This window comes from Danio rerio, chromosome 12, assembly GCF_052040795.2.
Source record: "Danio rerio strain M-AB ecotype USA chromosome 12, GRCz13ab, whole genome shotgun sequence".
NCBI classification, from domain to species: Eukaryota; Metazoa; Chordata; class Actinopteri; order Cypriniformes; family Danionidae; genus Danio; species Danio rerio.
Window position 1 is genome coordinate 42886429 of NC_141032.1, and position 16072 is coordinate 42902500.

Consider the following 16072-nt stretch of genomic DNA (forward strand, 5'->3'; position numbering starts at 1 on the left):
AGGATATTATGACATAGGTGCCTTTTCATGCTCTTGATAACATGTAAATGAAATAAATGAAAGTCCACAATGGAAAATAACGACATGCAACATTATTTACTTGTCTATGACAGTGTTCTGAGGATTTAAATTAAACGGAAATTTGAATTTTATTTTATTTTATTTTTTTTGCTCGAGGATATTTCCATTCCCTTCTCTCTCACTTCTTGATACTGTCCTGTCCACTTAATATAGGCAAAAAGGCCAAATATAAATCTTAAAAAAAAAAAGTATATATATATATATATATATATATATATATATATTATAATACTAAACAATACAATACAATATAGTTTCCCAGTGATGGGTTGCAGCAAGGACCTCAGCTGCATAAAACATATGCTGGATAAGTTGGTGGTTCATTCCGTAAACCAAAAAGAAAATCAATGAATGAATAAATAATACAGTATAATATAATTCATTAATTTTCCTCCGGCTTAGTCCCTTCCATCTCCAACCCATTAATGGAAAACACCTATACACACTCATTCATACACATACACTACAGCCAATTTAGTTTATGCAGTTCACCTATAGCGCATGTCTTTGGACTGTGGGGTACTGAAGCACCCGAAGGAAACCCACACCAACACCGGGAGAGCATGCAAACTCCACACAGAAATGCCACTAACACAGGCGGGGGTTTGAACTAGTGTCATTCTAGTGTGAGACAATAGTGCTAACCACTATGCCACCGCGCCACCCTTATATTTATTATATTATATTATATTATATTATATTATATTATATTATTATTTAATTAGTATTTTGGCACAGAAAAAAACATGTTTCTGATGTCATCGCAGAAAATCTGTTAGTTTGAAAAGCTGTTGTCACAACTAATTTGTTTATTGAGCCTTACAGACTTTGATGGCTTGTTTATGTGCAGTTCCTTCCGCTTTTCTTTTGTTTTAGTTGTTGTTGTGAGTGTGTTGCTGCAGTTTTGTGGAAGTACAATGTTGTATTCTCTTTAATTGCTTGTGATTAGATCAGCCGTTTATCCACCTGAGACTGCCTCCATCTGCTGGGGATGGTGTGTTTGTTTCATAACACACACAGACACACACAGACACACACAGACACACACACACACACACACACACACGCACACACACACACACATACACACACACATACACAAACACACACTTTTATGTTGCACCTTTATGAAAAAAAAAACTTATAAAAGACATGTCTGTCTTTTTCTCTCTGCAACACATAAGCATTGAAATGCATGACAAACTACAGCAGTGCGAGACCGTTTTCACAGTTTGGGTTAATTCTGTGTTCCAAAGCACCAGAAATATAACAAACATTAATTCATTCACTCATTTTCTTTTCGGCTTAGTCCCTTTATTAATCTGGGGTCGCCACAGCGGAATGAACCGCCAACTTATCCAGCATATGTTTTACGCAGCTGATGCCCTTCCAGCCGCAACCTATCACTGGAAAACCCATGCACACTCATTACACACACATACACTATGGACAGTTTAGCTTACGCAAATCACCTGTACTGCAAGACATTGGACTGTGGGGGAATCCAGAGCACCTGGAGGTAACCCACGCAAATGCAGGGAAAACATAAAACCTCCACACAGAATCGCCAACTGACCCAGTCTAGCCTTGAACCAGCGACCTTCTTGCTGTGAGGCGACAACACTACCTACAGCGCCATGTAACAAACAAAAAATGCCAAATAATTTAATGCTGTATTATGTTTAGCACTCAAAATCATATATATTTTTGGTACAAACACACAAACCTGTTTCTGTTCCTGCTGTCAACACTACAAACATAATTCTAATCTCAAAACACCCCATTAATGAATATTCATCACACAACTTTGAAAAAACTATATATATTTGTAATGCTATTACAATGTTTATTACATACTTTTCGGGGGTGGCACGATGGCTCAGTGGTTGTCTCACAGCAAGTAGGTCACTGGTTTGAGTCCTGGCAATGACATTTCTATGGAGTTCGCATGTTCTCTCTTTGTTGGTGTGGGTTTCCTCTGGATGCTTCCCTTACAGTCCAAAGATATGCAGTACTGGTAAATTGAACAAACTAAAACTGGCGAAGTGTATGTGTGTGAATGTCAGAGTGTCTGGGTGTTTTACAGTACTGGGTTGCAGCTGGAAGGACATCATTTTTGTTTCTTTTTTAAACATTTCACAAATGATGTTTAACAGAGCAAGGAGATTTTCACAGTATGTCTGCCGAAATTTTTTCATTTAGAGAAAGTCTTATTTATTTTATTCAGGCTAGAATAAAAGCAGTTTATTATTTTTTTTTAAAACCAATTTAAGGTCAAAATTATTAGCCCTTTTAAGCTATATACTTTTTCCGATATTCCACGGATCAAACCATCAATATACAAAAACTTGCCTAATTACCATATCCTGCCTAGGTAACCTAATTAACCTAGTTAAACCTTTAAATGTCACTTTAAGCTGTGTTGAAGTGTTTTGAAAAATATCTAGTAAAATATTATTTACTGTCATCATGGCAAAGATAAAATAGATCAGTTATTAAAAAGGCTTATTAAAACTATTATGTTTAGAAGTGTGTTGAAAAAGTCTTCTCTCCGTTAAACAGAAATTGGGGGGAAAATAAACAGCGGGCTTATAATTCAGGCATGCTAATAATTCTGACTTCAACTGTATGTGTATATTTTTTATGGCCCTGTGTGGGAGTGCGTGGGTGTTCTTTGGTTGGTGTTTGTTTGCTAAAACGTATATATCTTTCATATTTTTTCTTAATGTTTTGAAACAATAAAAAGTATCTGCAGAGAAAAAAAGAAAAAAAGAGAACACTGTAAGATTTGACACTGCGATCTGGAAAAATTATTTACTTTACTATTTATTGAATGTTCAGTTTTAAAACACATTAAAATAGAAAGCACTTATTTCAGATTTCAGTAACACATATATACAGTACTCAGCATAATTGAGTACACCCTATTTTGAAATTGAATATATTTATCCATTTCTCCGTGAATATAGGCAATGTATTTTGGTGTATTTGAACAAAACAGATTCATTAAACAGATATATTTAATAAAACATTTTTTTGTCACCAAACATATTCAGAAATTGAAAAATAATACAAAATACAAAATAATTATATAAAAAAAACAAATCCCACTTTATATTAAGTGTCCTTAACTATATGTACTTACATCAAAAAATAAATACAATGTACTTACTGTCTTTATAATGTATTTTAGAACACTTGTGATGCTCTTGAGTTGGGATAGAGGTTGGGTTATAGACAGGTTTGGTGGTATGGGTAGGTTTAAATGTGGGTTAAGGTGTGGGGATGGTCAACAGTGTATTTACAAATGTAATTAGAAAAGTTAATTACAGATGTAATTATATACATGTATTTAATCAAGCATAAGTACACAGTAAATACATTACATAATAAGTACATTTCAACAAACTATTAATTCCTGTGTAAGTACATATTAGTTAAGGTCACTTAATATAAAGTGGGACCAAAATACATCCTAGAAAGTTTGAACTAAAATTTTAATTGTTTTTTTGCTTCTCTTGATTTTTCCTCTTTTTTAAAAATTGTATTTATTATTTTTCTATAACATAAATTTGGGTATAGTAGTTTTTGTACCATTAACGTAAGTTATTTTGTTACATAAGCTCCAGATTTGGCTTCAGTACTGACCAATCTAATGTATTTGCACATATATAATATTGTATAGCTTCCTATTTAAAATATGATTTTGAAAGATAGATTTCAGAGGGGTGTACATATATATGCTGAGCACTGTACATATATATGTTTACTCTTTGAGATCCCTGCAATTGTCTGTACCTTCATTATAGTTCTCATCCATCAAAACGTTACAGGCGAGACGATGGTTTGCTATATCCATCCAAGAAATGAAGTGTGCATATAATCTGTGCTTCGATGTTTTGACATTCATTCCATTCAGTCTACATTTCACAACACCTTCTTTAGAAACAATCACAAAACATGACAGAGCTTGAATGAACAATTCAGTGACAAATGGCCATGAATATCAATGCCTTCTCTGATGCAATAAGTCTGTTTTTTGTTAAATGAACACTGTTTTGTAGCTTTTGTTTGAATGCATTTGATTACTGGATCACTGCAATGAATGTTTACTGAGTTTAGCAGCTTAAAATCTTAAAGTGAAATTGGGTTTTCACTCATAGAACTGACGCTCGTTGAATATGTTCGCTATCTTTGACCATTCTCTGTGAACTCTGATGGTTGTGTGTGAAAATCCAAGAAGACCAGCATTATTGGAAATACTATTTTCAGAAAGATGACTTTTCTGAAATCATCTTATCTGGCAACTATTTCACATTCAAAGTTTCACATTTCACATTCAATTTGCTTTGTGCAGTTCTGATTCACAATTCTGCTTAAACTTGAGCTGATCATATTAACTGTAACTGATTTATTTTGACAACGCTTATTTTTTTTTCCTTTAATCATTAAATGCTTTTACAACTGATTCATATTCCATCCACTGTCTTCAGATAATTGTTGGGTAATATAACAGAAACTGTTAATTAACACAGACTGATTTGCAATAAAAAAAAAATAAAAGTTTTAAATACTATTAGTATATTAAATTTCTTTTATTAAACAACATTTAATAGGTAACATATAATAATGCTAAGCAAATCAGTCAAACGAGCAATGCCATTTATTTTAACAGAGTATTTAATTTATAGAAAGTTATTATTTCATTATATTAAATACATTGTCCTTAGTCACATCTGTTTGCTCTGGGTCAAATTTAAAATAAAACTAATAAGTAACAGTTTCCAGAATGAGTGTCTATGGTAAGGTTGCTCTTATGAGTAGTGAACAGCCACTGATGTGCTGGACCTCCAAACAACCTAAATTAATTGTCAAATACATGATTTTATATAATAAAACATCATATTTGAAACCTGTTTTATTGAGCATTTTGAAGTTTTGCATTAGAAATGAATGATGGAGACAGTAAATTTCAAATAAAAATCAATCAATGTATGCAACAAGTTTTTTATGCTTGATTGAAGTGGTTTTGGACTTCTGCTAAAAATTATCAATTTGAATAATCAACGCTATCTCACAACAATTCGTAACTTTTTGATTTAGTGGTTAATTTGTATGAATTCAAACAATCTCATTTGTACAGTTAAGTTTAATTTGCTCATCTCCCAATGATGGTTTAGGGGAATGGTTTTCACACCCCCTTTTTATTGTTGTTTTTATTATTATTATTATTATTATTATTGTTGTTATTATTATTATTATTATTATTATTCTTAATGTTGTTGTTGTTGTTGTTGTTTTTATACTTTTATTGTTTAAGAAAAATGTGATACATACATACATACATACATACATACATACATACATACATACATACATACATACATACATACATACATACATACATACAGTATTAGTAACCAAATACCAATCAAAGAATACCCACCCTGTCCCTACTGAGCCATAAAATATAATAACTTAATAATAATATGTATGTATATGTATATAACAAATTAACACTGTGTGTCACATTATTTGGGATTACTAAATGGTCAGTCCATTCTTATTATTTTTTTTTTTTAATGAAGGAAGAAGTCCCAAATCTTGTAAAATATGAGCATTTTTAGTTTGATTGAGTAAGCCAGTCTTTCCATTGCTATACAAGAAGGCATTTCCTGAACCCAGACTGACAAAGATGGACCACTCCCTTTTAAAATCCCATGACTTTGTAATTTGTACATATAAACTGACAAAACATAAAATATTTACGTTTCCTCGTGAGATCAGAATAATGTAAAATAATAATGGAGTAATGGAAACTCATTAACTATAATATAGCTAACATTACACCCACGTAACCAATCAGTTGTCTTCATCATGCTTTCCTTGTTTATTGTTTACCATTGGTTACTAGGTTACCAATACTACAGTCAGCCACTCTAACAGTGAAAACATTTGCCTTATGTTAGATTGGAAACCCAGCGGCTGTCTGTGAGGAATGCTAAAGGAAGAGTTGTGCAAACTATAAAGCAGCTTATGTGGTAGTAGAGGTTGAATATTGCATGACTGGAAAGACCTCACATCCAATCAGATTCAAGAAGATATTGAATGTCCACACATTATATATCATTTTGGTCACGTCGCCCACTCCTAACATATCTGGTCCACAATCACATATTTATCCTTTTGGACAGATGTGTGCTTTTTCACATGAATAAATACATAAACACACACACACACACACACTCACGTTTTGGGTGTAAATGACTCTACCACTGCTTTCCTCAGACTTTTGCAGTCGCTGCTCGCTAGGGAATGTATTTATTTATCTGAATTGGCTGAGTGTTTAGGCCCTGGCCTGACAGTATTAGCATGCTGTGTGTGTGCAGGAACGGCGGTCCTCAAGGGGTTTCACTATCCTGGTGTGTAAGAAATCTCCAGTCATCGAGCTGACACTTCCTCTGCAAACCAAACATGCATTTAAAAACTGGCCAGACAGCATGTAGTGAACCATATGATCATGCGCTCACTTACAGAAGCACACAGAAAGCCACGCATATCATTACAGAGTTCACACTAACAGCTTTTTAAATGGTGTAAGAATATCATGCGATCACATTTTAAAAGGCTTCGTCTTATCCTCTTTGATAGAATTATAGCTTTAATAATTACCGGTTGTGTAAGCGGTAAAAAAGACTTTAGAAGTAATTTTGACAGGGTGATTCTTGGCTTATGTATAATAATAGAGCCTTTATTTCTTCCTCCAGTATATTGAACCCTATTGAACCAGCAGGCGGTAGAACAAGGTTCTAATTGTCTCTATTGTAAGACGAAGCAACTGTTGCTCTCAAAGCACCTGTTGACTGAGACAATACGCACACAATACAGCACTTTTCTTGATATCAAAGCTGAAAATAGCATGATGGAGGTTTGAGATTGTATGTAAAAGTGTACAGGATTTCAAATGGAGTTAAGTAGATGTTTGAAGTCAATTGCCAATTGTTAAAATAAAAAAAAATAAAAAAAGTTTAAAGGGAAAATGAAGCACCTTCAAGTTTACCTTGTTTTGTACATTTGATTACACTTTAATGAAAGTAAATTAAACAAACTCGATTAATGTAACAATTTAGAAGAAACGTCATGTTTTACTATAGATTTTAGACCTAGGGCGCCGCCATCTTGGAATGTCACTGTGTCTGACGTCACGGGGTTGGTTCTGTTCCCTCCGCTGAACAGATACAGTGGAAATAAGGGAGACTGTAAAGCCTAATTTAACCCAATGTGTGAAGTTGTAGACGTGAAGCTGGTGCAAATACAAGCATCAGATGTGTGTCTAATATAAATATATATATTTATTCTATTTTTCTTTTTTACCCTTTTAATTACCGATCATTTGCTCCACTCTCTGTATTACGCTGCTGACCGCCTGTCTGGGTTTCACCCATGATTGTAACAGACTGAAAACAGAGACTGGACAGCCTAATTGAACTCAATGCATAAAGCTGTGGACATCTCATTGCTGGTGAAAATACAACAAATACAAGCTTTTAAGTGTCTTAAGTTGTGTATTTTTCTTTTGTTAATACCGCTTGATAATTACCGCACATAATTCGCTTGATGTGTTTTGATTCAATCTCTCCAACGCTGCCTGACAAAGGGATTTACATTCAGACTAATGCAATGGTTAAAATTATTCATGACTTCACACTTTACTAAGTCATGTCTGTGTGGATTATGTCAAGACATATTCCCTCTTCAAGTCGATCAACTCGATCTATCAATATGTAAGAAGGATGTAAAAACCTGCCATAAGTAACATCGTGCCGATCTTAGTTTGGTTTGAACAAGAAAAGAGGTGAGGGCTGTAGTAGTCAAAAGTGAAAGTACCCACCCACATTACATCAGCTGCGGACCTGGTTGAAGCCACAGGCATGGGCGTAATACAGAGAGTGAAATGTTACTGACCTAATGGTTACATTAATCGAGTTTGTTTAATATACTTTCATTTACTTTCATTTCAAGTGAAATTCAATGTACAAAATAAGGTCAACTTGACTGAGTGCTTTATTTCCCCTTTAATACTTATACTCTGGAAATACACATATGCTATAAAGTTGCTGTTTATTTTAATAATGACCATTTACAATAGACTTCCCTGTTAATGCTTATATTAAACCATCTATAATTGTTCTAGTCTTTTGATTATTGTAACAGAGAGTCAGAGCACAATGGAGTTGAGGATCCACCAAGCTGCAGCATGTAAAAGTTGAAGTATTTTGAACATGTTAAAATGCAAATTGTTTTATGTGAGGGTTGGTTTAGGGGTAGGAAAATACAGTTTTAACAGTATAAAATCATGTCTATGAAATCAGGTCAAAGTCAAGTGAAAAAGCCTCTGGTGATTTATTTATTTCTTTATTTCTTTATTTCTTTCTTTCTTTATTTATTTATTTATTTATTTATTTATTTATTTATTTATTTATTTATTATTTAATTCATTCATTCATTCATTCATTCATTCATTTTCAACCATATTCCTTGGCAGAGTCAGGAAAACGTAGGAAAGAACCACAGACTTCCCTCTCCCTAGACACTTTCTCCAGTTCCTCCAGGGGAATCCCGAGGCCTTCCAAGGCCAGCCGAGAGACATAGTCCCTCCAGCGTGTCCTGGGTTTTCCCAGAGGCCTCCTCCCAGTGGAACATGCCTGGAACACCTCCCTAGGTTGGCGTCCAGGAAGCATCCGAAACAGATGCCCGAGCCACCATAGCTGGCTTCTCTCGATGTGGAGGAGCAGCGGCTTTACTCCGAGCTCCTCTCGGTTGACAGAGCTCCTTACCCTATCTATAAGGGTGCACTCTACCACCCTGCGAAGGAAACTCATTTTGGTCACTTGTATCCGAGATCTTGTCCTTTCGGTCATAACTCAAAGCTCATTACCATAGGTGAGAGTAGGAACGTAGTTTGACCGATAAATCAAGAGCTTTGCCTTTCGAATCAGCTCCTTCTTCACCATAACAGACCGGTACATAGACTGCATTACTGCTGCCACTGCACCAAACTGCCTGTCAATCTCAAGTTCATCCTTCCCTCACTCGTGAACAAAACATTAACAATAAGAAAAATTTATTTATTTATTTATTTATTCATTTATTTATTTGTTTATTTTTAACTTTTTTTATTATTATTATAAATTTTTTTTTTGACCAAGATGAGACCTGGGTGTGTATATGTGTTTAGACTCGTTCTCAGCAGCTCCTCTCTGTGTGTGTGTGTGCGCGCGTGTGTGTGTGTAAATAACCCTCTAACAGGCATCAGTATTCACTGAACCTCTTCAGGCTTTCTATTTCTCCCCTGCTGTTTTTCTGATTTGCCAATAATTTGCATGTAAATACACATTTCTCACTTTCTTCTGCGCTTGTCAGTTTATGCTGTACGACTTGAACTTGTCGTGCGTGTGAAAAAATAAGAGCAAGTGTTTCTTCTGAGAGCGTAATGAGCGTCTGGAAAGGCTGCTTAGTCCAGCTTCTGTTAGATTGCCACTGAACTTATTATCAAAGAGAGACGGAGATGTTCCAAGCACTTTTGCATGAATATTTTCATCTGAGACGTCTTGAGGAAACCGTCGGCTCGTGAATCCCTTTTGTGGAACTGATTGCTATTGTTATTCTAATTCCGTTTTTAATTAGTATCACCTAACTTTTCCACTTCTGGTTATTACTGGAGTGATTGTTGAGTTTTAGCTCTTTTGAAAACCTCTCTTTTCTTTGCTCTTGTTTTATTGTGTCTGTTCTCGTTCTTTTCTTCCTTTCTGAATGTGCAGATGGGTGAAAATGAAGCAGTCTGATAATTAAGCTCTCTTTCAGGTTTACGGTGCTCTCTAGATTTTATGCAGATTGGGAAAAACAAAAAGGTTTTTATAAAAGTTGACTGTTTCAGCAACTTGGGCTCAGTCTTTGGTTGATGAGAGAATTGTGTTTGATTATTGACACTGTATGACATGGATATGCTAGATTATTAATTTACCATTATAAGGCTTTGTTCGAATTTAAATCAATATAATCAGGGTTGAGCACCTCAGTGTTGACTTGAAAACAGTTGATTTTAATTAATTAAAAAAATTAATAGGATTCAAATCAGAATCAAATTCATAGTACAACCATATAGGATTGGTTGATTGATTGATTGATTGGTACTAAATTAACTGAAGTTAAACTCTGAAAACTGAATGTGAAGCTGCTTTGACAATCTACATTGTAAAAGCGCTATACAAATAAAGATAAGTTGAATTGAGTTGAATTGATTGTTTGATTGATTGATTGATTGATTGATTGATTGATTGATTGATTGATTGATTGATTGATTGATTGATTGATTGATTGTTTGTTTGATTAATTAATTGATTGATTGATTGATTGATTGTTTGTTTGTTTGTTTGATTAATTGATTGATTGATTGATTGATTGATTGATTGATTGATTGATTGATTGATTGATTGATTGATTGATTGATTTCATTTATTCAGCAGGTTGTTCATTCAGCAGTTCATTCATTCATCGTTTCATTCAGCAGCTCAGTTGTTCAGCAGTTCATCTATTCAGCCCTTCATTCATGCACTCAGCAGTTAATTCATTCAGTAATTCATCTAAATATAAGTTTATTAATTCAGTTCATTCACTCAGCGTTTCATTTAGAGGCTTATTCATTCAGCAATCAATTTATTCAGAAGTTTGTTCATTCAGCTGTTCATTCATTTAGCAGTCCATTCACTCAGCAGTTCTCGTTCAAAAGTAAGTTTATTCAGCAGGTCATTTATCCAGGAGTTAATTCATTCAGCAGTTCATTCATTCAGCGTTTCATTCAGCAGCTCATTCATTCAGCAGTCTAATTTTTTAACAGTTAATTTATTCAGCATATCATTCATTCATTTAGCAGTTCATTTATTCATACCTCTGTTCATTCAGCCGTTTATTTATTCAGCAATTCATTCATACATTAATTCAGCAATTCATTCATTCAACAATTAATTTAGCAGTTTATTCAGCAGTTTGTTCATTCATTCAGTAGTTCATTCAGCAGTTCATTCATCAGTTTAGCAGTTTGTTGATTTCAGTAGTTAATTCAGCAGTTCATTCATTAATTCAGCAGTTTGTTGATTTCAGTAGTTAATTCAGCAGTTCATTCATTAATTCAGCAGTTTGTTGGTTTCAGTAGTTAATTCAGCAGTTCGTTCATTAATTCAGCAGTTTGTTGATTTCATTAGTTCATTTAGCAGTTCATTCATCAATTCAGCTGTTTGTTGATTTCATTAGTTCATTTAGCAGTTCATTCATTAATTCAGCAGTTTGTTGATTCAGTATTCGTTCAGCAGTTCAATCTTCATGCAACAGTTCATTTATTCAGCAGTTCATTTATCAGCAGTTTATTCATTCAGCAGTTCATTTATACATTCAGCTGTTCGTTCATTTAGCAGTTAATTTATTCAGCAGTTCATTCATTCATTCATTCAGCAATTTATTGATTTATAGAGCATTGCTTTCATTCAGCAGTTCATTCAGCAGTTAATTAATTCATTCAACAGTTTATTTATCAGCATATCATTCATTCAGCAGTTCATTTATTCATTCAGCAGTTCCCTTATTCATTCAGCAGTTCATTCATTCTTTCATTCATTTAGCAGTTAATTTATTCAGCAGTTAATTCATTAATTCAGCAGTTAATTTATTCATAAGTTAATTATTGAGCAGTTCATTTAATCAGCAGTGCAATCATTCAGCAGTTCATTAAGCATTCCGTTACATTTTAATTATTGTCTTTACACATAAGACAGTTCTTTATTTGTGAAATAAATAAAATATATTATAATATATATTAATATATATTATATATATATATATATATATATATATATATATATATATATATATATATATATATATATATATATATATATATATATATATATATATATATATATATATATATATATATATATATAGTGCAAAGGGCAAATACTAAACAAGAAATTGTCTTTTTAGACATTTAGGTACATTATTGTTGTAAATTGACAAACATGAATAAGAAAAATATACTATATAATAACATGAGAAAATGTTAGGAATGTCAAATCAATACTATGAACCTTTGCACTTTAAAGACTTTTTTTTTATTCATGCATTTATTTCAAGTCAGAGCTTATTGTAGTATTTGACTTCAGGGAATACCAATTGAAATTAAATATTTAAAAACTTTTGAACATAAAAAGAGTATTTAGGCAAAAAACACATTAAAAACAAAACAAAAAAAAACAACAACAAAAAACAGAGAGAGAGACACATCTCATTTCAAGCAGATAGAATTAGGTCAGATTTATCTACCTGCAGGCAAACAGAGCAAATCAGATTCTCAGAGTTTAAATCAAAGGAAATCTTTTCAACATGAAATGTGCATTGAGTGTCTCAACACTGAAGCTTTCTGTCAAAAATGATTCCATTACTAACTTTCAGACACTTACATCAAGAATGCAGATGATTATTGTGTAAGCACTTGTGCCACATTATATCTTTATAAACTTAACATTCATTTGCAGTTACGTCATTACAGTTGAGAATGCTTTAATGCATTATTTAGTGCTCCCTTTCTTAAACTAAATAACTTCAGATATTTTGAAAAGAAAGAAAGAAAGTTTCCAAAGTGACCAAACATCACCAGAATGAAATAAAAGAATATGAAATAAAAAATATTTAAAAGGAAATAAATTGATAAAACCGATTGATAAAATTGATAAAATCGATAGAAATTGATGTTTTGTCAATATATAATATAATATACGGTAATATCATATACAGTGTTAAAATGAAACAAAACATGAGCAAAGTTCCTAATATCTGTGGTTATTTGATTTATCTTGATGAATTAAAAAATAATAATAATAATAATACATTTATTTCTTCATCCCATGTTTACATATTGTGTATTAACCGTTTTAGAAAAAGCATGCTGTTTTGTAAATATAGTCCTTGCTGACAGACTCTATAATGCATATTAGATTCATCTGTCACAGTTTAACAGATTTTTTTTTCTCCTGTCCCTCATTAGCTGCACACTGACTTGGATAAAGGCGACAGCGCAGTGAAATACACTCTGTCGGGTGACGGAGCTGGAACAATCTTCACCATCGACCAGACCACCGGAGACATTCATGCATTACGCAGTCTGGACCGCGAGGAGAAGCCGTACTACACACTGAGAGCACAAGCGGTCGACATTGACACCAACCGGCCACTCGAACCTGAGTCTGAGTTTGTTATCAAAGTGCAGGACATCAATGACAATGAGCCAAAGTTCCTGGAAGGACCCTACACGGCTAGTGTACCTGAGATGTCGCCTGTAGGTAAGAAGACAACAATTGAGCTAAAAAGAGCATGACTATTTTATTTTATTTTATTTTATTTTATTTTATTTTATTTTATTTTATTTTATTTTATTTTATTTTATTTTATTTTATTTTATTTTGTATACTTCTGTTTAACAAGGTTTTAATTTAATCATATTTAATTAAATTAAATTTAATTCTGTTTTAGTATTTAATTTAATATAATTATATTATTTATTTATTTTTTATACTTTTGTTTAACAAGATTTTAATTAAATTTTATTTTATTTGAGTTAATTTTATTTTATTTTGTCTCATTATTTTATTGTATTTTATTTTCTTGTTTTATTCATTTTATTATTATTTTTATACTTCTGTTTAACAAGGTTTTAGTTTAATTTGTTTGTAATTTTATTTATTTTTTGTACTTTTTATGCGTTTGTTTAACAAGGTTATATTTTATTTATTTATTTTTATTTATTTATTTATTTTTACATTTTTTGTTTCTGTTTAACAAGGTTTTAATTTAATTTATTTAATTTTATTAGTGCAGGTTAAGAACTATTCAAAATAGTAAAAATAAATAAATATTAATTAATAAATTTTAATAAAGAACTTAATTTTATTTAATGCAAGTCAGTCAGAAAAGCCCAAAATTTTGTTCAACCTTTTTACATGTAGCCTCACATGTAATGTTATTATGTTTATTACAATAATGTTTACACACTGCCTCTGAAACTTTTTATCTGCCAAAAAACAATGCAGATCAGTTTCAATTTCTCTGGGTTTTTCAAACTTAAAAACTATTTTGAGGATTTTTGACAACTCAAAGCCAGCGTGCAACCAAACACCAACATCCAAAATCATCTTCATCAGCTTAAAGACTCAGTGTTGTGCTTTTTTTACTTTTTCTCATAAGATGTCAATTAATACACATTAAACATACAGTATGTGTCATAAATCATTCAGCAGTTTATTTATTCAGGATTTTATTCATTCTTTTATTCATTCATTTATTCATTCATTCAGCAGTTCAATCATTTAGTGGTCTGTTCATTCAAAAGTTCATTGAGCAGTTCGATAATTTAGAAGTTCATTCGTTCAGCAGTTCAATTATTCAGAAGTCCAATCATTCAGCAATTCATTCATTCATAAGTTCATTCATTCATAAGTTCATTCAGTAGTTATTTATTCAGAAGTGCATAAAGCAGTTTATTAATTCATTCAGTAGTTTATTCATTCATTCATTCAGCAGTTCATTCATTCAGAAATTCATTCAGCAGTTTATTCATTTAGAAATTTATTCAGCAGTTTGTTCATTCAGATGTTCATTCAGCAGTTTATTCATCCATTAAGCAGTTTTTTCATTCAGAAGTTCATTAAACATTGCATTTATTCAGCAGTTCATTAATTCAGAATTTCATTCAGCAGCGCATTCATACAACACTTTGTTCAATCATTCATTAATTCAATCATTCATCAGTTCAATCTTTTAGCTGTTCATTCATTCAGCATTTCAATCATTCAGTAATTCATTCAGTAGTTCAATCTTTTAGCAGTTAATTCATTCAGCATTTCAATCATTCAGTAATTCATTCACCAGTTCAATCATTTAGCAGTTCATTCATTCAGCATTTCAAACATTCAGTAATTCATTCAGCAGTTCAATCGTTTAGCAGTTCACTCATTCAGCATTTCAATCATTCAGTAATTCATTCACCAGTTCAATCATTTAGCAGTTCATTCATTCAGCAGTTCAATCATTCAGAAGATCATAAAGCAGTTCAATCATTTATCAGTTCAATCGTTCAGCAGTTCAGTCAGCAGTTCAAGCATTCGGATGTTCAATCATTCAGCAGTTCACTCATTCAACAGGTCAATCATTTAGAAGTTCATTCAGCTGTTCAATCATTCAGCAGTGCAGTTGTTCAGCTGTTCATTCAGCAGTTCAATCATTCAGAAGTTTATTCATTCAGGAGTTCAATCTTTCAGCAGTTCATTCATTCAGCAGGTCAATCATTTAGAAGTTCATTCAGCAGTTAAATCATTCAGCAGTTAATTCATACAGCAGTTCAAGCATTCATCTGTTCAACTGTTCAGCAGTTCATTCAGCAGTTCAAGCATTCAGAATTTAATGCTGCAATGCAGTTGTTCAGCAGTTCATTCATTCAAATGTTTACTCATTCAGCAGGTCAATCATTTAGAAGCTCATTCAGAAATTCAATCATTCAGCAGTGCAGTTGTTCAGCTGTTCATTCTGCAGTTCAGTCACTAATCAGTTTAATCATTCAGCAGTTCATTCAACAGTTAAGTCATTTAGCAGTTTCATTATTCAACAGTTCATTCATTTAGCAATTCATTCATTCTTCACTTCATTCATGAGTTCAATCATTCAACAGATCAATCTTTCAGCAGTTCATTCATTCAGCATTTCAATCATTTAGTAATTCATTAACCAGTTTAATCTTTCAGCAGTTCATTCATTCAGCAGTTCAATCATTCAGAAGATCATTAAGCAGTTCAATAATTTATCAGTTCAATCATTCAGGAGTTCATTTAGCAGTTCAAGCATTCATAATTTAATTCTGCAGTGCAGTTTTTCAGCAGTTCATTCATTC

The 16072-nt window shown here is 32.5% G+C and overlaps 1 protein-coding gene and 1 long non-coding RNA gene across 3 annotated transcripts in view; both read left to right on the forward strand.

Annotated features, from left to right (window-relative positions):
* The window catches only part of cdh12b (cadherin 12b), a 320630-nt gene that overhangs the window by 174438 nt on the left and 130120 nt on the right, over positions 1-16072 (forward strand). For both annotated transcript variants that reach the window (XM_087276886.1, XM_087276887.1), the window contains one exon: positions 13178-13472. In XM_087276886.1, coding sequence (XP_087133012.1) covers positions 13178-13472 — 295 coding nt within the window. The remainder of the gene's footprint in view (positions 1-13177; positions 13473-16072) is intronic.
* LOC147841476 (uncharacterized) overlaps positions 14465-16072 on the forward strand; it is a 2660-nt gene continuing 1052 nt past the window's right edge. Inside the window, exons 1-3 of the long non-coding RNA XR_015504814.1 lie at positions 14465-15344; positions 15415-15748; positions 15943-16072. The exon at positions 15943-16072 is cut by the window's right edge and continues 1052 nt beyond it. This is a non-coding gene — a long non-coding RNA (uncharacterized LOC147841476). The remainder of the gene's footprint in view (positions 15345-15414; positions 15749-15942) is intronic.